The 21993-nt window shown below is 41.4% G+C and overlaps 1 protein-coding gene across 1 annotated transcript in view; it reads left to right on the top strand.

The window, feature by feature from the left end:
* The window catches only part of SND1 (staphylococcal nuclease and tudor domain containing 1), a 411695-nt gene that overhangs the window by 241376 nt on the left and 148326 nt on the right, over positions 1-21993 (top strand). The window contains exon 15 of the mRNA XM_032869880.1: positions 18157-18298. Within this exon, the coding sequence (XP_032725771.1) occupies positions 18157-18298 (142 nt within the window). The remainder of the gene's footprint in view (positions 1-18156; positions 18299-21993) is intronic.

Genomic DNA, 21993 nt, shown 5'->3' with positions numbered 1-21993 from the left:
TAAGGCTGTTTCTTATCTTGGGTTTATTATTGTTTTTGCTGTAGTCTGTTCTGTAATAAATACGATCTCCTGCAGATATAGAATGTAAAACAGGCAATAAAATGGGGCTGGTGCGTGGCTTACTGTTCTGGTAAATCAGACAAATCAATTACTGTTCTGAGGAGCTGCCCACTCCTCAGGTTGCAGCCGGCACGGGCTGACTTCCTCCTGCGCCCCCTCCACTCCTTCCTTTTCTGTTGGTGCGTGAGTAGTACTCAGTGAGTCACACTATCTGTTTCACTCTTCCTGTATTGCCCGTTGTGTCTGTTCTTTCTTTCCTGGTGCGTGAGGAGTTAGGGACCTTGTTGCCAGCAGTGCAAGAGGCCAGAGCCAGGGCCAGCAGCCTGTCCTGTCTAGTCATGCTTCTGCAGGTCCCTCAGATGGAGTTTCCCTTGTCTGAACATCTCTGCCGCTTCGTGATACAGAGTCGTGCAGCTCCTCTGTTTTGTTTTTTTATTTGTTTGTTTTTTGAGTTTGGGGTTTGTTTTTTTTTTAAGATTTTAGTTATTTACTTGACAGAGATAGAGATCACAAATAGGCAGAGAGGCAGGCAGAGGGAGAGGAAGAAGCAGGCTCTACGCTGAGCAGGGAGCCTGATGTGGGGCTCGATCCCAGGACCCTGGGATCATGACCCAAGCTGAAGGCAACTGCTTAACCAACTGAGCCACCCAGGCGCCCCAGCTCCTCTATTAATACTGCTGCTGCTTGCTTTCCTTCCTTGCCTTCAGTAAATCCCTGTGTCGTCTTTTCTGTTCACTGCTGCTTTGTTCACTTGGACTTTGGTTCCTTGCTCTTGTTACATGGGAACTTTCTCGTAACCTCTCCATGATGATTTTATCGGACATGTGTAGTATTAATGCTAAGAATTTCCTTAAAGCAGAGCAGTGATCCAAAGACTAGCTCTGGGGGTAGGAAGTAGAAGGTCAAATTTTTGGGTCCCTCTTGCTCTAGTATATCACGAAATGTATACTTGTTGAATTGACCAGTGAGACGCTAACTTGCAGACATAAAGGATCGAAGTGTTTCTTTAAAATAAATAAATAGGGGTGCCTGGGTGGCACAGTTGGTTAGGCATCTGACTCTTGGTTTTGGCTCAGGTCATGATCTCGGGGTCCTGAGGTCCAGCCCGTGTCAGGCTCTGTGCTCCTTGCTGATTCTGCTTCACACTTTCTCTCTGACCCCCCCCCGCCCCCCGCACCCCCGCATGCTCTCTCTCTCTCTCTCTCTCTCTCAAATAAATAAATATATTCAAAAATAAATAAGGAAATGGGATTTTTCTCTAGCATTTTCTCCTGACCTTTTCCTTCAGCTCCTAGTTTTCCAGTGCTTTCTTATACTTGTATTGTCCTCTTTTCCTGGGGATATTTAAGCTATCCTCCTTTTGCTTGAGGCTCTAACCCCTTTACAGAAGTTCTCTTTCCCTAACTCCCCCATGAATCTGGGCCTCCCTGGAAGAGTTAAGTAATAATATCCTTTTTGGCTAAAGGGAAGTTAAAACTGGTTTTGCTCTGTAAGTGCAAAGAAGGTGAAAACCATACCATCACCTAGAGGCTTTGTAAGTTAGGTCAATGTGAAATTGGTTTCCTTTTCCATGTCTTCTGGCCCACGTGTGTAGATGGTCTTCTTGCATTAATCTATAGTTTTTTTCAGCCACCTTTCTATTCTTTCTAATCACCGTACCTTAATGGCACCGTTGCTCATTTTTTGTTTGTTGTTTTGTTGTTTTAATAGCACTTCCCTCTCTTACTCTTTCTTAGCCTCCAGTCTAATTCTGATGTCCCTTTTGTACCAACTACACAAGGCCAAAGCCTATGGTTTCTGCGTGGTGGGCTTCTGTGACCTGGAGGGTTGTTCAGCGCTAGAGCTCCATTCACACCATCGCCACTGGCCCCCACGGCTGGGCTGTGCATTTGCCACCCTGGAGAAATCCCATAGGAACTTTCACTGGCTCCTGACCTTACTCTCTAAGGCAAGCATGATGTGCTCCCTAAATATGGTGGCCCCCTGTGGGGAAGCCATGATGAGTAGTGGTGATGGGTTCTTGTGGTTGTTTTCTTTCATCTCTCCTATATATTTCAAAGTTTAAGATGTTGCTTATCTGGGGGAAGATCTTGCTCCTCGGTTCCCTTCTTCCTCCGTCCCCACTCAAGGTTCTTAAACTTCAAGCGGACTGCAGCGTGCAGCTCCTTGACTTGGATTCTCGCAGCACAGAAACATGTACTGCAGCCCTGTGGCACAAGGTACCTGTGATTCCCAAGTGGCAGCTGCTCTGGAAGTTTCTTAGCTGCTAAGATGGATGGAGTGTCTTCTTTTCTCTTTAACTTTTTCCTCTCTTCCCCACTCCTCCCCTCCAGAGCTGGATGTTATTAAGGTGACCTTGACTGTGTTGGGGGAGTTTGTTTCAGCTAGTTGCTCTCCCTGACAGTTGAGGGCATTGCTTCACTGTCTTTTGTCCATTGTTCTTTCAGCCATAGTAGTCCTTTGTGGCCAGTTGTTCTTGTTTTTGAAGCTCTCTGTTCAAACTCCCCAGAACTGCAGGTATCCCCTTCTCCTTCTAACAAAATTTGAAAGCATTTATGCTCAGTGGGCAGAGGAGAGAAGTCTTTCTCAGACTGAATGAGTTTCTCAGTGAAACCTGGAAAGAAATGCTGGAGTTATTTCAAGATTATATTTCAGTGTTTACCACAGTTAGTGATGGTTGTGTTTAAGGTACCTCCTTTTACAAATTTAAATCCACTCTTCCACTCAGTTCTGTTCCTTTTATGTCTGTGTGCATGGTTTTGTTAGCAGGGTAAGTTTTGTTTGTTTTCTTCATTTTGCACCATAGGGCACTAAATTTAGGACATAGTATCTCATCTCCATTAGTTGGGAGTATCAGGAGAAATTGTTAAAGACTTTGGGACAGGCACAAAAATTACTCGGTATTCTTCCAGAGGAAGTCTGGGTTCTGCCTGGTCAACCCCTTGGGGTTATCTGATTCTATCGGGGTCTGCTCCTTTGTGGCCAGGCAGTCTTGTACCTCTGCAGGGAGTGTTTAACTTGTGAAGGCCTGATGTGATGATGCAGATGATGTCCTGCTTTTACAAATATGGTCCTATACATACAACATGGTTGATTTCCACCCTGTAAAAGAAATTATTTCAAATGTTATATTTTCACTCTGTAGTTTTACTCTACGGTTTTGCATCTTCAGTCAATTCATTTCAGCATCCTGGTTGCCTTATATATATGTGGTCTTCGGATTCTCTTTTGAATAGTTGTAGTATCTTCTTGGGTGCCTCATTAATTAGTGGATTAAAATAAATATTTGCTGTGTTCATTTTATATTTGTATTAAAGTGTCACAATTTGGGGGTACCGGGGTGGCTCTGTTGGTTGAGTTGTCCAACTCTTGATCTCAGGAGTTGTGGGTTCAAGCACCACACGGGGCTCCGCAGTGGGCATGGAGGCTACTTTAAATAAATAAATAGTCATAATTTTTCCATTTTGGGGAATTATTCTTTAAGAGGAGAAACAATTGCAGAAACAAGAGAAATAGAATATCAATTTATAGATTGGGCAATAAGAGATCATGTAATCATGTGCTTTGAAAGGTCTTTGATTGCTTGCTGTATGCCCAGAAATGTGAAGAGTCATTTCATTGTGAAAGTAATTTTTTTTTTTTTTAAGTTGTAAAGTGAATGTCTCTTTCATCTACAGAGTGCCTACATCCATGCCCTGTACCTTACTTGGTCTACCATTATGTTCACCAATAGGTTTTTGTTGTGGAAAATTCAGGCATCCTAGCCAATGGAGGTAAAGAGATTGGACATTGAAGACAGGGCACAATTTGACATTTGCTGAGTGTGTCCCAGCAGTGCAATTCAGCACCTCTGAAGAAACGTTTGATCAAGTGACTTGCCCAGAGGTGGAGCACAATCAAAGGCAGGCATTGGTTATTTGTTGCATCTGATGATAAAACCTCTTCTTTCCAAAATAATCAGACTTGATATGTCCCTGCACTGAACTCTGTTTCAGGAAGTTTTCTGCCACAGATTTTTCTATTTCCCTTCTGATTCCTTTTTTAACTATGACTTCACACACAGGAATGCATGCAAATGAGCCCTTAGAAACAGGGTCCTGGCTTTCATTTAAGTGTCCTGAGCTCTAATAATGACTTTCTACTTTCTTCCTTTAGCCAACAGAAAGAGAAAGGAAATTGAGGGAGTTCAGGAGCTTCTTCCAAATGAAGTGACACCTCTTCCCACAGGGAGCAGCCTCTAGATAGATTTGGGTATTGCTGGTTCATGCTCCTGAGTTTTCTTTCCTGTTCTCTGGATGCATGTGGATATTGTTCTTTGATTCTATTTCATGGATCCAAATTGGTTAAACGAGCCCATCACAGGCTTAGCCAAATGAATGTTAGGATATTTTGAAGGCAGTTGATAAAATTTTTGATTCCCAGGTTCAGGTGTGTGTTTGGGTTGTCGCCTCTGTCTCGTGGCTGCTGAGTGATGTGATAGAACTTGAAATATTTCTAGCCAACGCTGGCTTCGCTCTCCACTTCACCATCATAACTCTGCTTAGCCCTAGATTGAACTCATTTTGTCCTGTGGCTATTGCTTATATAAACATCTCAAAGTAAGTCATTTCACTAACATAGACATTGTGCTTACTCGTATTTTAAGGCTTTATTTAGCATGCTTCCAACATACTCCCTACAGAATGTGTTGTACAGAATTTTGGACTCTCTTTGCAGTGTTGATGTCCAGATAGATGTCCTTGAATCAGAGCGTAGGGTCAGCTTGAAATTACCTAGTAATTTTGTGCCTCAGTTCTTCAAGAAATGGTGTTCTCAGGAAGAAATGGTAGAATTCCTAAGACAGTGTCAGGTTTGGGGGTGTCTGAGGATAAAGTTATCACCGAGGCTTTGAGTTTAGGGTTCGACTGATGATACATTACTGCAGCATGCTCAGATTCTTCACCCCCTGTAGAAACCATTCGTTTTCCTTTCTGCATGCCGTCCATGCCCGTTTCAGTTTCCCAGTGCGGACTGTGTTAGTAATGAGTATTTCTTGAATGGCATTTCTTCTTCTTGGAGGACTCTCTTCACCTCTCCTGACCGTGCCTTTCTCCTCCTTCAGGGCATGGCCTTTCTTCCAGGCAATTTCCCCTTTCTATCCTCACTGCCTTCTGCTCGCGCCTTTCTTGGGCATTTGCATAATCACTTACTGCCATGATTTTGTGCTTATTGGTGTATTGATTGGTAACTATTCTCAAGTTGACATGCGCAGCGATTTTCTGCACTGATTTCTAAACTCCTAGGGAAGGGAGGTCTTTTTTTGTATCTCTTCACAGAGCCTCGTTTAGATTTGATTTGCCAGGTGGTGACCTAAAGCAATATGATACTATGTTCAGAAGATTATGTGACCCTGACTGCTAGGTACAGGGTTAACTGTGCTGGTTGGTACCTAGAAGTGGACAGGCTTGTAGAAGGATGCAGTGGAAAGGGTGCGTATTTACTACAGTATAGTGGCAGTGTGGAGCCATGATCTGTAGCATGGGTCCAGTATCAGATGAGCCAAGCTCAAGTCCTGGCTGCACTGCTTATGACTTTGTCACCTTGAGGGAGCTATTTAACCCCTCCATGCCACAATTTTTCCACTGTAAAATGAATAATGATGGCCCTTATCTCATTAGGTTGTGGTGTGATCAAATCCCTTAGTATGTGCGGAGTACTCACAGCCCTTGACACAACAAGAGCTCAGCCGAGAGCCCTGGTTCACATGGTGGTGGTGATTGTTAGCGAATTGCCAAGCATCTACTGAGCAGATAGAAAGTCCTCTATGCATGGTAACTACCACTGCCATCATCAATTGTATTTGTATTCTAAACTCTTTATCCAATTCAAGTCCCACATCATAAACCTCCCTCTTCTGAGTACTTTAGCCACCCCTTTATCTCTTTAGACATTTAGCATATGCCATCTGGCCTGTTTTCTTAAATGCATTTGTCATGTTGAGTCAGTGAATGAATGATCAGACCATAAGTATTTATTGAGTGCTGCTTATATGTCACACACAATGCTGGGTGTTGAGGATATGACACTGAACAAGACAGTTACAGCCCTTACAGAGCATATGCAATTTTTCTTTCTTTCTTTCTTTTTTTTTTTTTTTTTTTTTTGATTTTATTTATTTGGCAGAGAGCACAAGCGAGGATGCAACAGGGAGAGGGAGAAACAGGCTCTGCACCCTCCCCCCAGCAGGGATCTGGCTGGAGACTCAATCCCAGGACCCAGAGATCATGACCTGAGCCAAAGGCAGACACTTAACTGACTGAGCCACCCAGGCACCCCTACAATTCTTTCTATAATTACACCTGTGCTAGTAGTGAGTGTGTGTACTCAGGGCCAGAGCTTATTCCACATGGTCAAAGTCTTTTAAGTGATTATAAAGTGAGGTCTAAAGAAGGAATCCATTGAAGATCTTGTTCAGGGCTAAAGAATCAAACTCTATACAGAAAGGTCTTAGGGTAGGAAGTTGCTTGCGTCTAAGAGGCAAGGCCACTGTTGCTGGAATATTGAAGATAGTGATTGAAATTAAGACAGCAAATGATTGAAACATTTACTTTGTGATCTTTGAGGAGAACTTTTGAAATCTGTCCAAAGAATAATGAGAAATCATTGACAAGGGAGAGACTAATTAGGTCAGCATTTTATAATTATGTATCATCCCCTCCCCCACCCTACTGCCGCCACCGTGGCTGCTGCCGGAGATAGACTTGAGCAAGAGTGGCTTTAAGACACTGGTTACTGGAGTGCTGAACAGTAGCTGAAACTGAGGCTGTGACAGTGGATGTGGAAAGATAAATTTGAGATCTAGTTTGGTGGTAGGACTGGTAGAATGTGGTCATTACTTGCATCAGGGGGATGAAAGCGGGCGTCATGCGTGAGCACTCTAAGTGTCTGACTACAAACAACAGGTGATTTGGTGGTACTGCTTTTCCCATATGGTAGATACTGGTGGTGTAGATTTGCAGAGGAAACTAAGAATTTCTGGACACGTTAAAAGTGAGATACCAGGAGCCATTCAAATGGTCTAGGGCCCCAAAAAGTTGCCTGGGCTTCATGCATGAACTTAGGGATGTTGGGTATATATATGGTGTGAATATACAAAATTCCCAGAGAATATCAAGAGAAGAGCCTCTAGGCCAAGCCCTTTATCTGCAAAATATAAAGATCATACATTGTTTGGTGGGTTATACCCACCAAACAAACGTAAAAAATGTGTTTCCTGAGCTATCAGAGGAAAATCCTAGTAACTAAGAAGAGAGAGCCTTACAGCACAAGACTTAACCATGCTGCTTCAAGGTGAAGAAGGATGAAGATTGAGAACTATCCAGTGGATTTAGCAAAACCAGTTAACTGGTGACTTTAGAGCAGTTTTTGTTAACTGAAGGGGCATAGGGAGCAAGAGCGAATTTTCCCAACTGGATTATCCTCAGGAGCAATGTCTTATGGCTCTGTGCCATCACAGTTAAGAGAGTTTCCTAAGAATAGTAAGTAGATAAATGTATGTAATCATGGTGTCTGTGTGGTTTTCAGTGTGTAAGAAATCCAGGGCATCCATAATTACCTGTGTACTCTTAGAGAAAGATATGACAATGATGGGAGATCCTCCAGATTCGTTTGGGTATGCTGATCAAAACTCTGTCTGAATTCTCTGCCATCACTCATGCATTCTGGGGTACATGGTTTCCATTGATAAGCTAGATCCTTAGGGTTGTACTTCAAGAACCCCAATACAGTATCTCCATGTGATTACATTAAACCAGAGTTGTAAAGTCACTAGGTGAGGCAGAGTTAAATCTGTATTTTTCTTCAGGAAGAATTAGAATTTCTCGGTACATCCAAAACACTACATTTCTAACTACCCTTTTCTGTAAGGGTAGTTTTATTACAATTTAAGCCTATTATCACTGTAGAAAATGTTGAATTTGGCTCTTAAACAACTGGGGAGACAGTTTTCTGACCTGAGTAATTTGTGAGTTTATCTGGGCAGAGCTGAATCAGCACTGAATGTTAATGTATTTTCTTTTGAAAACAAAAGCTTACACATCTTTGTACCACAAATTTTCTGTCAAAATTTTTTATTTTAAATGCATCAAAAAATCAGTAAGCCAAAAAGAAGAAAATGATCTCTACTGCTACCATCAGAATTTTGTCAGTAAAAATACATCTATATACCAAAATACGGGTTTTTAAAATTTTTCCTCCCTCCCCTCCCCTTTAAATGATATAAACTGTTTTTAGGACAGAAACTTTGTTTAATTCTTAACTATACCGTCAGTGCCTTGAACAATGCCTGGCACATAGTAGGTGCTTAATTGCCTTTTCCTGTTATATTTTTGCACATGAATGTCTTCTTGAACCATACTTTTAATGTCTACCTAGTCTTCTGTCTTCTTGATGTACTGTAATTTATTTCGTGAGCTTCTGGATATTTATTTTTTGGAATATCCAAGCTTTCTGGATATTTATTCTTGGATATTTATTTCAGTTGTTCTTTTCTTTCAGAAACAACATTTTAGGGGCACCTGGGTGTCTCAGTTAGTTAAGCGTTTGCCCTCTGTTCAGGTGAGGATCCCAGGCTTCTGGGATCAAGCCCAACATTGGGCTCCCTGCTCAGCAGGGAGTCTGCTTCTTCCTCTCCCTCTGCCCCTCCCTGCTTGTGTTCTCTTGTTCTCTCTCTCTGTTTCTCAAATTAATTAATTAATTAAAAAATAAAAAGAACATTTTTATTTCTTTAGCTAATTCATAGTCTGTAATACCAAAGGATACCATATAGTTTTGTGTTTTTTTTAACATCATCATTTATAAATCTTTATTGAATGAAATGATTAGATTTTTGGTTTGATATATTCTTCAAAACTAATCATTTTCTGTCTTAATTAATAATAAACTTATGCCATAATAGTTGTCATTTTTCTCCATGTCTCAAAAACTAGAACTTTCTCCTCCAAATTTTTTATTTATCTATTTTATTAACTCTTTAAAAACATGGGGCTTTATAACTGATTAATAACTGGACTCTACCTCTGAAACTAATGATACACTGTATGTTAATTAATTGAATTCAAATAACAAAATATTTTAAAATGTAGAGCCTCAAGAAAATGAATTAAACATAATTAAAAAAGCTTTCTTTAAGATTCATTGGACCTAAATTGGTATGTCTCCAGGTGAAAATGAATGTTCAGAGTATTTTAGGGGGTATTGGAGTTATTTTAATCCTCTAACCTTTTATAATAAAATTTATTTTGATTTTTTAAAAATTTTATGTCACAGGTTGCTTACTAATTTTTTTCTTTATCCTTTTCTGAAGTTGGGTTCTTTTCTCAGGTGAGGTAGAGTTTAGCATGACATCAATTTCCTTGCCCCTGAGTTCTTGATTTGCCCATGAAATGAAACTTTTGCTTCATCAGACTGTCTTTTAAATTCTTTACTCTGCACATATTATTTTAATTATCTCTGAAGCCATTTTCTGCTTCTGTAATAAATTTTTGCCTCTTCCCTATGGAGGAGACTTTGGAAGCGATAAAAATTGATCTGAAACTTTGAAAGAAAAAAAATGTATTTCAACCCTGTTATTTTTCATCGTGGCCTGGTAGTTGACATCCAGAACAGGAGACCAGTTAGTTGCTTTGTTTCAGATTCTCACTGTCACCTACCACGTATAAGCTGTGCTTTTAGACCAGTCACATGCCCTTTTTCCAGAAATGTTCAGGTCGTCTGTGATGGTTTTCCAACAAAGATTCCACATTTCATTCTTAGAAAAGGAAGAGCACAGTTGTTTTAAAGATTTTATTTATATGAGAGACATGAGTGAGAGAATGAGCGGAAGGGAGAGGAAGAGAAAATCTGAAGCAGACTCCAGGCTCAGCATGGAGCCTGATGTGGGGCTTGATCTCATGACCTGAGATCATGACCTGAGCCTTGGACACTTAACCTGAGTTGCACACTTTACCTACTGAGCCACCCAGGTGCCCCAACAGCACAGTTGTTTTAAATGTAAATGGCCTTTTTCTGTTGTCATTGTTTGTGGTTCTCTTTACCAGTTTAACATAGAAACGTTTCCTTTAACTATTTTTTAATCAACTTAATTCTGTATTACAAATCAGATGTCTACAATCTGGATAAATTACATGTTTTTTTGAGAAATATTTAACCTGAAAATAATTGGAAGATATGTCTTCCAGTGTGAAGTTCCTCTAGATACTTTATTACTGTGCTGATGAATAATGAAAGGAATTTATCTGTTGACTCAAAGTATTTATGGATAGTGTTTTTCCTGACTGAAACTACAAAAACAATACCGTATTAACTTACCTGACCTCAGAGAGAGAAGACATTTTCTCCATGAAATAAGAGTAGGATTTTTTTTTTTTCCAAATGGAAAGGAAGTAAATCAAGAAAGAGGAAGTTGTGGATCTAGGAAACATAACCCAGGATAGGATGGAAAGGGAATTTCCAGGGTCTTTGTGAAGAGAAGGCCCAGGGTATCCATTATAAAGCAGGCTTCATGGGCCACCATGCAGAAGTTATCAAGAGAAAGAAGGGGAGCACTTCATGTAGGGCTATAATTTGCAAAGTCTTAACACTGAATATCAGTTTAAGAAAAAAAATTGTAATAATCTGTTGGGAAGTTAGAGTTGGAGAAATGGGGAAAGGGACAGTTTGGGACGAGGGAAGGAAGGTAGGGTTTATTTTTAGAAACTTTTCTGGACCTCACAAATTACGAGTCATAACTTTGAGATAGTTCTGTGGTTTGGCAGACTTGACGAAAGACATCCCTTGGCATACCACCTCGATGAGCTTCCCACCTCATCCAAGTTAGAGAAAGAGGATTGAATATCGGAAGAAAGCAAGCTTGGATAGTTGATAGTTTATTCTTTTTTTTTTTTTTTTTTTTTTAAAGATTTTATTATTTGACAGACAGAGATCACAAGTAGGCAGAGAGGCAGGCAGAGAGAGAGAGAGGGAAGCAGGCTCCCTGCCTAGCAGAGAGCCAGATGCGGAGCTCGATCTCAGGACCCCGAGATCATGACCTGAGCCGAAGGCAGAGGCTTAACCCACTGAGCCACCCAGGCGCCCTTGATAGTTTATTCTAACTAGGTAAATACTTACTTATCCACTTTTTATATGAGGCACACATATACCACCATCTGCTCTTTCTGTGCTAAAGTTACAGGACTAAAAAGGTCTTGTAGAATAAGCCAAAGGCATTGTATTTCCTGTTGATGATAAAATGCAGATTTTTCCACTAAAAGGCAATGACTTCATTTCTAAAGGTTAAATTGAATGGTTATCACAGTATAATTTCAGCTGGTTAAATTTGGGAAATTGAAAGTCATTCAATAAAAGAATAATCTCTGAGCTAGTATAGAATTTTCATTTGATAAAGAAGTAGATATTATTTTATTCACATTAAGCCATATCACATGATTTTATTTCAAGGTAGAAAAGAAATGTCGGTCTGGATATGTACTTAGTAGTATTTTTTTTCTTCATTTGAACAAAATATTTCCTCTACATAGCCAGTTGAGGATAGTGTCATGCTTTCCTTTAGCCATTGCCTAAGAATTAATACTTTCTTATACTGCTTTTGGGAAACCAATAAGATTTTTTTCTGTGCTCTTCTAACCTCATGATTTTTCTCATCTAAACTATTTTCTGCTTGAATTTTTAAAATACTTTAATTCATTGAACAGTTAGATAAGGCAGTTTATCTGAAGCATGAAAAGTTCTTCATTTTGAACTTGTAACTCTGAGATACTTACAAATTAGTTGACTAGGAAAAAGGTTTTCTTAAGTTAAAAATTAAAATTTTGCATAAGCTACCTATCTAGGCCAATTTTTTTATTTTTAAAAATTTAGGTTTAATTTATAAAACTGTATCATTTGTAATATATAATTCTGTCAGTTTTGATAGACGTACATTTTGAAAAGCAGTGTATACATGTAATCATCACCGTAGTCAGGACAATAGAACTATTGCATCATCCCACAAAATTCTTCCATGCCCTTGGAGTTGAATTCTGGCCCTTCCCCCAGTCCCTGGCAGCCACTGACCCGTTTTCTGACCTTCTACTCTAACCTTTGCCACAGTGTTCTAGAAAAGCAATCCTGCCTTTGAGGGCCATCTCTGTTGTTGCCTGTATTGTTTTTACTGCAGAGTAGTGTTCCGTTGTGGGTGAGGACCACAGCTGGTTTATCCAGCCCCCGTTTAGGGAATTTTAAGCTGTTAACAGTTTGGGGTGATTACAGTTGAAGTCCAGGCCATATTCTGGGGTTCCCTAATCTATCTGTGTAATGCGATCCGACTTTTTCCTACTCAGGTTGCTGTTGACCGTCCATCAGAATACTGCTTTGCCCATTTTTCTTCTAAACACAGGTTGTGTCTTCTCATCTCAGCATTGGAAGTCCTTTCTTTTATCATTATTGGACCTTTTGGAAAGAAAATAGATGGTGGACAAGACCAACCAAATACAAATATTACAAACACCTGTCCTTTGCAGGGCTCCTGAGAGCAACAGGCAAAGTTTCTTTCAAATCTGATTGCAGAGAAATTTCTTCTCCTCCAGATTTGGGACATGAAGCTCTGACATGCTCTATGGCTTTCTTCCAATTTGGGAAGTGCTGCTCCTTCTGCCCTTTGGTCTGTCCTTAGCTTGCAAGTTTGGAAGCTTTGCTTAGCCACGCCATCCTAACCTAATAACTGGTAAAGGAGGAGAGTCAGAGGAGAAAACCTCTGTTGAGGGTGCCAGAGATTGGAACACCAGCCTCCCAAGCTCAAAGCTGTCGCACAGCCTAATGCTCCTGCAGATGTCCTCTTGATTCATGCTCTCAGGAGCGGAGGAGCCCAAAGCACGAAACATTGTTTCTCCTACACTTCCACATGTTGGAGGCCTGAGTGAGGTTCTGTGCCAAGGGAGTAAATAGTGTAAGAAACTGTAAAACTATAGACAGCACTTAATGAAAGATTATTGATGGCCTAGCTTCAGCACCTTTTTTTTCTTGTTTCCTTGTAATGTTTTCAGACAGAGTGTTTTTCTGTAGGTTCTCTGCTATGTTTACTTCATTCCTGTTAAACTTGCACCTCACTGATGTTTCCATCCCTAGTTTGCTCACATACACCTCTCCATGAAACATTGACAACCAGCCAGGGAAGGTTGGTTTCAAATTTTTAAGTGCTTTGTGGCAAATGTTGGAGCTAGAGGGCATTCTCAAGCATCTCTCTCCAGGGTCCCATTTATATTAAGAGATTTATATTATATATTAATCTTATTATCTTATTTATATATATCATATAATATATCATATATATATTATTTGTGTTGTATATTATATATTAAGAGATCATGCTGTACAGCTGGTTCCTCACAGAGACTCAGAGCCTCGTTCTGTGTGTTCAAATGTCAGTGGGGGCCATAGAGCCCAGGCTGTGGAAAAGAGGAAGAGCGCGGAGCGGTGGGTGACTTTTTTGCCTTTCTGATAAAGGATGTACTTCTGATTTGCCTTCCACATAGCTGCGGGAAAAATCCTCCTGGTCTGGGGAGCCCTGAAAAGATCTACTAACTATGGCAATGAGTTGTCACAATACAACTTAAAAAGCGAGTGTTTGGGGCCTATCCTTAGGTATTAGTTCTGGTCTCCTTGCTCTTTCCTTCCCTTTGTATCTGTTCTTTTGTACACAGAGCTTCTGCCACTTCGGCATTAAAATTGGTTGGACCCAAACAGCATTGTGCTCTGGAGGCCTAGCCTGAGGCCGGCCAATGGAGAGTATAGTCAGCGCTGGCAGGGAGAAACCTTCGGGCTTTGCTGGAGCCAGCCATGCGGGGACACAGCTGTAGTGCCCGGCAGCCTGGTCAGGTGTGATGGGCCTCTTCCCAGTGTGGTTTCTCAAGTGCTGGCAGAGCACCCCCATGGTACCCTAATAAGCTCTGCATGTGTTTGTTTTTAGTTCTTTTTGCTATGATGTTAATCAAAGAGTGATTGTGATGATGAAAACTAATTAGTGAGCTTCATTATTAACAGTTCCCTTTTGAGACTTGCCCGTGATAATCCTGATTAATGGTTAACTAATAGGTTTACTCTGATTCCCATTTCCCTGTGCTGTTTTGTGTGTTGTGATATTTGCTTCTCACCAGTAAACTATGTTTATGCCTACTGTATGGGTATTTTCAGTGGAAAAATCAAAGAATTCACTTTGCTAACATCAAGTACAGACTGACAGCCTAAATTCTGTTCCAGAATTCACAGAACTTTGATTTATATAAGTTCTGCTCTTCTAGGATGCAGAGGACACGTGTGTCTGAGTAGCATGCTGTGGACCTTGGTCCTGTGCGTGCCGTGTAAGGATTCTGCTTCTTCTGCCTTTCCCCTGCCCTTCCCCTGCCCTCTTCTGCCCTCAGCTGTCCCACTCTTCCAAACTTGGTAATTCATCTTACTAAATTATTTTCAGCATGTGCATACTTAAACGTGGTACTTTGTAGAGACAGGTTGCAATCTACCTGCTGAAGGGAATTTTGTATAGGCGTTGACACATGTAGTCTGCATTTGGAAGAGGTTTGGCCTAACAGGCCAGAAGTGAGAACAGAGTAGGAGTGTATAATTAAGGTGCCTTTACGACCTTTCCCTCTCTCTAAGGATCATCCTGCCTTTCTTCGGGGTCATTCCAAGCCCTGTTCCACTAAGTGTGAGGTATAGATATTAGCATCCTTTGAAATGAAGTCACCCCAGGCACATTTGTTGCACCATTACTTTCTCAATTTCAAGGTGCATTGAGGAGGCAGAAACATTCCTTAAAGAGATGCCATCCACAATAGCAAGTTAAATGTAGCTAATGCAACCTTAAATTAGCTTCTCTAGGATTACAGGAAAATACTTATGTGTGGTTTGTTTTCGAGCACAAGTGATGTGAAAACTAGCACTGCAACAAAAAAAGACTTACCTGCTCAGAAGTACAGTTGTTTCTTGATTATTTACACCAGTGGAGGGGAATATTGGTGCAGAAAACCATAGCTAATTTATCTGCTTGGATTCTCAAAGCCTTGAACCAATGTCATGGGGAAAACTGTGGCGAGTAGATGCCCAGGCCTCACCTACATGAGTCACAGCATGGAAAACCTGAGGATGAGAGTGTCTGCAACTAGATTTCTAGACAGAAATACTGGACACTGAATAGTCTGCCTTGAAATGAGCCTCCTGTGCCTCAAGTTCTCAGTGTTGTTATCTCTTTAAATCTGAGGCCTTTAATCTTTAATTTAACAAATACCTTTTGGAGTTATAAGGTTATAAAGAAATCTTTGATTTCACTAAATCTCACTAGGTGCTGCTTCAGGATTATCGGAGAATTTCAGATGTCATCTTAATGTTGTCACTTGAACCTGATCGCTCTACTGTCCTAAAGATGCACCTGGCATCTTCAGTTCTTCGGTGGGGCCTAAACTGCTCTCTATTACACCGTTCCTCATCATCAAGTTTTCTCTTATTTACGTAGTGTTGAAACTTAGAAATGAGTGTCAGAGACTGAAGTGCATGGGCTCCTTGGAAGACAAATCAGTTTAACCATATTCAGTTAGTTTTATGGTCATAACAATCAAAACTCCTAAAATAAATAAATTCCATAGTTAAAGTAGCAGGGACTGATGTGCGGCTCCATCACCGGAGGGAACTTGTCAGTCTGACTTGCCAGTCTTTTCATAGGAGCCACTGAGACAAATTTTAAAGGTTTCAAGAATTTTTGTGTTGAAAGGAACATGCCAAGCAGGGAAAGCGCTTGAGATGACAAGGAAGACGGACACCCTTGTCTGCCTGTGATAGAGTTTGAAAGAGCTGACATGTTCTGGTGCTTACATTCAATTTAATTGACTTGATAAGAATTTTTTTATTCTTAAAAATCTATGAACTTGGGTAAAATTTTGTATCTTTGACCTTAGCGGGTGGTTCGTAGGCATATCATCTTCAAGCATTTGGAACGATGAGGGAGCTCCATGTCTTATCTTGCAATTTGGCCTCTGGAGGTAAACATGTACAGTTGTGGTAGGCTTTTGAAATTTGTCGTCATGCCTTCAGTTGTCATGGTTGGCTTTCACTTCTAATCTTTGTCATAGTCAGTGGCATGTCATATTCTCTTTGCTATCTTCCCATATGTTGTTGTTTCTGGATTAGGACTATTAAATTGTAGATTGAGACTCAGGAAGAGTCAGGAACTTTTTTTTTTTTTTTTACATGGCTGATAGTAAGGTGCCTCCATTTCTCCTTGGTTCCCAGTCTGAGAAATTCTCTCTTTTGGTAAATTAAGTAATCATTTAGCAAAATAGGGTGAGAATCTGCTATAACCTTCTTTTTATATTAATACCTATGTATATGTGTGCTGTTACTCCTGTAAGCACCTTTTTTTTTCTCCAGATAATTGCATCCACATGACAGTGAACAAAAGTCTGTTTCAGAAAAATATAGATCACTGCAGTTTTGAGGGGAAAGGCCCTCTCTTCAGAGACATTAAGTTGCCTCATGATTTCCGATAATCAATTTGATAATTGTTGTTGACTTACTGGTTCAGCTCATGAATAATGTCCCAGATTTAGACTAGTGTGGCAAAAGGATTTTAATCAGGTAGTGCTTTCTTTCCCATGGAGCATTTGTCTTGCTTGACTGTTCTGGACTTCAGCCAACTGCCAGGAAGGCCTTGTCCCACTGTATATGTAGAGTAGAATATGTGTTGCTTAAGTGTTCACCGGGGGAGTTCCCAACTCGCTAAAGCTCATTGTTACCTTACCTTTTTACCAGTGTGCCATTAGAGACGCTGAGACTGGATGACTGTCTCTCCTTTTCTCTGAGAATCTGTTTGAAGGGAAGGATGAATCTCATTACTATAAATACTGTTTTCATCCCAGCCTACCTCACTGCTTCTGAATGAGAGGAGCCCCTCTGGCTGCTGTGAAAGCTCTCAAATACTTGATGGCTTGTTAAATTTTCATTATCTAATGTGCATTAATTTAGATACAGTAGCTCTGGTTGCTAGGAGCAGAGTCAGAAAGGAAGCGCTTGGCAGAGCGCGGACTGCTTGTGTCGCAGGAGTCAGGGAAGTATGCAGAGCTCGCTGTCCTCAGAGGGAGTTTACAGTTCTGCTGGCTGAGCTGAAAACCTAGGAAATTTGGATGTGCCCTGACTACTCGCCCAGCACATGCACTGTGATGTTTTGATGCTTGCTTACTCTGTCATCTGTTTCATTAGGTTGAAGGCTTTCCTGAAAGGATTTGAAGCTCCCTAGCTGAGAGCTCGGAGGTTCAAAATGTCCATGGTCTGGTTACCCTTGAGGGTAGAGGGCACACTTTGTGTTTTATGTGGGAAAAAAGTTTTAAAGTGCTACTTGGTTTCATGTGTTTTTCTTGTTTCTATAATTGTTCATGCTGACATGATGTGGAATAGGTCCCCACCGAGTATGTCTTACTGTTAGAGATTTCCCAGGCTGGGAACAGGAACAGTCTGCTCAGGTTCCAGCTCACCCTTGAAGAGCACGTAGACCAAGGCTCGCTATGTAGGCACCCAAAGAAGACTGCACTCTTGATGTTCACAAACAGTGAGCTCTGAATCTACAAAAGCCATTGAAGGTTAAAGGTGAACTGCTTAAGGGGCTTTACGTAACACAGCCTGGGAGGCAATTTTTTTTTTTTAAATGAAAATTAAAGGTTAAATTAACCTCCATGAAAGGCTGGTATAGTCTTCTCCCCCTCGATTTTGTTGAAGGAAGAGAAGCCCTTTTTTGCAACCCAGGAGGAATGAAATTTTCATTTCAAAGCACCTTCCTAACTTGTATATTCATGGTGTGCATAGTAAAAGAACAGTGGGAAGCACACAGAATGTTCTGGAAATTTCAGATTAACTCTGTATCTTCTGTGGAAGTCACATGACTATCTTCCCTATGTCATAGTTTCAGGATTATCTGTTTTTCTGCAGTTATGTGCCAAGCTTTCTATGGTTTGCCAGACTTTTTGCCCTAGTACAGAGAGAGAATCATATCCTTAGATTTTACTACTTTTTTTCTAACAATTCTTTTCTTTCATCCACCAGGATACCCAAAAAGCAAAGCAGTTTCTGCCCTTCCTTCAACGGGCAGGTCGTTCTGAAGCTGTAGTGGAATATGTCTTCAGTGGTTCTCGTCTCAAGCTGTATTTGCCAAAGGAAACTTGCCTTATCACCTTCTTGCTTGCAGGTAAGTCTTACGTGTTACATGTTCCAATAATTCCTCCCGGAGCTCAGAGGTCATGACTGGAGGTCACATGCCCTCCAATGAGACCTCAAACCAGTCTAGGTGGTTTAGTGTCTAATTGAGATGTGAGCACAAAATTGCTAGATTTGATCTCTCTGTCACTGCAGACCCAGCCCTGGGCCCTCTTTTGCTCCTCATTTCTACCAACCACAGGGCATTAGAGTAGAGCAGCTTGAAAGACAACATGTATCTTTTCACAGCCCGAGCGAAGGGAATTCCAGACAAAGAAAAATACTAATGATGGAATTCTCACAGTCGGTATTTCCCATCTGGGGTAGACCACCGCTGCCATGCTAGTCCTGGGTAATCCACCGAGGAGCTGAGACACTCTTCCCTTATGTCTCCCTGGGCAGTGCGGTTTGTCTCTCTTTTATTCTTTGCAGCTGTCATAGGATCCAGATCCTTTGTAAAACGTCAAACTATGACATTACCTTCCCAGGCTTCTGCATCTGTAGTGTTTCTCTGTTGCACTAAGCTTGACGTGCTGGGGCAAGCCACCCTTTCTTTGCTGACTGAATGCGCATCTCTCTTATCCTATCTTTTCTAGTAGCTTGATATATCACAAGCCAGGAAGACTGTATGAACTGTGTTCTTTGAGCAATTTACATTTATGCATTCAAGGAGTAGGCTGCTTTATTTCTTCCCCGACGGCTGAGAATAAAGTTACTTATTTCCAGTCAGTACTTCACAGAGACTGTAGTCTTTGAGAGAAAGTGTCATTTTACTTCAACACCCCATACCCCACCCCTGTACACACAAACATTCACTCACTCAACAAAGGACATGATACTCTGCTGTGTTCTTACCGTGCACATTGCCTTTTCTGCTGACCCTCCTCCCTCAGCACTCCTTCTGTTGGGATTCTTGAATAGATTCTTGAATAGATTTTGCCATGGGGGAAGAGAAACGGGAGCATGCTTGCTGTCCCCTGCCAGATTGCCTCAGCCTCCTTTTCCTAGAAGGCCCTGATAGTTTCTTCTCTGGATGAGGGTCTCCCTCAGGCCCTAACTAAATGGGCTGTTACGTAAGATAAATCACTCACTGAACACATGGCTGTGATCTTCTCCGCTGCGGCTGGGCCACCACTGGCTGAGGCTGTCTCACACTCTGAAGAAGTTAACGAACACTGCACAGCTCTGCAGGCTTTCCGAGGGGACTGGCTGAGGTATGAAGTGAAGCTCAGGGGCAGCTGCGGAAAGGAAGGGCCAAACAAATCCATGCCGTACTGGAGGGCTGTACATCGGTGCGTCGTAGTAAACTGAGGGGCATTGTGGCAGTGTGTGACAAATGCCATCTGTGCCCTTTACTGAAGATTTCCAGAGCAGAGAAGTTTCATACCATTGAATTCCTGTGGTTACAGAGTTTGAAGTAACAACCTGTCCTTTGTTCTATATCTACAAAACAAAAGTATCCTCTGGGCAGTGTGGAGCTTTATCCCAGAGGTGAACAAGAGAAATAGTATGATTCTTTCTGGAAAACTTGGCCACCGGTCTATAGGGGAAAGAAAACATTGAAGGTCTGGCTTCCAAATTCAAAACTACTTGAACGGAACCAGCTCAGAGCTAGACCCATCCTGGCTGGAGTTCTGCAGAACCCTTCTGGTTTTACTTTGTTTCCCATGGAGCATTTGTCTTGCTTGACTGTTTTGGACTTCATCCAACTGCCAGAAAGGCCTTGTCCTACTCTATCTGTAGAGTAGAATATGTGTTGCTTAAGTGTTCACTGGGGCAGTTTCCAACCCACTGAGGTTCAGACACAACACAGCCTGGTCACCCAGTTCCTGTGTGTACTTGGCATTATTCTAAGCTTAGTGATTCGAAAGATAGCGCCCGAGTTAACTTCTATTCTGAAAGATAAATTACCAAAGCAAAATATAAGGTTTTACATTTTTTCTCCTGCCATACTATGTGTGGTTATATTCTGCATCTTCTAATTTCTTTAGAAACCTGACAAAGATACAGGACAGGGAGAAGTTGTAAGAGCACACAGACCTCAGTTTGAATCACAGCTCTACTCTGCACAAGCAGGTGACTTTAAGGAGGTTTTTTACTCTTGAAGCCTTAGCTTAGACGTCAGTTAACTGGAAAGTGTTTCTTGCCTCTTAGGATTTTTGTGCGGGTTTAATGAGATGTATAATGGGTTCAGAACAAGGCTGCCATGAAGTAGATTATCCATAAATCTGTTTCCTTCCTCTTCCTCACGATGACTTGGTGAATTCATAGCTAGAGCTCTTCTTTTTTTTTTTTAATATTTTTTTATAGATTTTATTTATTTGACAGAGATCACAAATAGGCGGGGGAGGGGGGGGAAGCAGGCTCCCCACTGAGCAGAGAGCCTGACTGGGGGCTCGATCCCAGGACCCTGGGATCGTGACCTGAGCCGAAGGCAGAGGCTTTAACCCACTGAGCCACCCAGGTGCCCCGCTAGAGCTCTTTTTAACTCTTATGTGTAGTGGTATATTGTACAGTGTGTTTGCACGTAGCTGTGGCTCTACCATGGAGACTTTGACCTCTCAGTGGAAATAAATCAAGCAAAGTTGCTCTTCTAGCCTCCTCCTAAATGAGCAGAAAGCTCACTGATAGGAAGGCTACTGGCTTTTCCCTTTGAGTTTAGAAGGAGGAATTTTGCTTCCTGGTAAGACATCATCCTAGGTCTCTGGAAGCTCTGGAGGGAAGACAGACATGTAAGCAGACTGCAGTATTGGGCTCTAGGTGAGAGACTTCTTTATAGGGCACAGAAGCAACACAGAGGAGGGAGTGATCAGTTACTTAAAGGAAAGTCAGGGCTGTCTCCTTGAGGAGCTGTTCCCTGAGCTGCTTTTGAAGGAAAAGTAGGAGTTGGCAGTGTTGGGACAGGAGGGGAAAAGGAGATAGAGAAGAACATTCTAAGTGGAGGTTAACAGCATGTACAAAGGTGTAAAGGTATGATCTGTCCTGGTGTGTCCAGGTAACTGTGCCCCGTTTGGTACTGGTGGAGTATAAGGAGTGAGGGGTTGGTGTGGGAATAAGCTGGAAATGCACACAGGATGTACCATGGACCCTCAGAGTCACTCAGGGTATTGAGCAAGAGAGCGACATGCTCACACTTGTGTTAAAGTTTATTTTGGTGAATGCATTGGAATAAGTGAGGCTGGAAGCAGAGAAAGTAGGTACAGAAGCAAGAGGATGAGATGCCTAAAATCTGGCAGTGAAGAAGAGGAGAGGTTGGAAAAGTATTTAGGAGGAAGACTTGATGATTCAGGGAATGATTGGATTTTTTGGTCAGAAAAGAGAGTGACATCGAGTGTTGGAGGGTAAGTAACTCGCCCAAGGCTTGACTGTTTGGGCAGACTAGGATATCCACCAGCAAGGGCAACGCCAAAGTAAGTATACGTTTTAGGAACAGATAATTGGTGGTTGGAGAATTAGGCGGAGAATCCTACGAGTAATGTTCAGGAAGCCAAGAGAAGAAAGAAGTCCAAGGAGTTGGCAATGTCAGATTTTACCTAAAATATCAAGTCAGTAAAAACTTAAGAAATGATTTTATACTGTTTATCAAATTAGTAAGTCACAGATGACCTTTGTCAGTGCAGTTTCATCAGAGTTGATTCAGCTAAAGGCAGATTACAGGCGATTAGGGTGTAAATGTGGGAAATGAGG

Source organism: Lontra canadensis, unplaced genomic scaffold (assembly GCF_010015895.1).
Source record: "Lontra canadensis isolate GAN:19392208 unplaced genomic scaffold, GSC_riverotter_1.0 scaffold2, whole genome shotgun sequence".
Lineage (NCBI taxonomy): Eukaryota > Metazoa > Chordata > Mammalia > Carnivora > Mustelidae > Lontra > Lontra canadensis.
The sequence above is the reverse complement of the archived record's forward strand: the minus strand, read 5'-3'. Positions and strand labels throughout refer to the sequence as shown.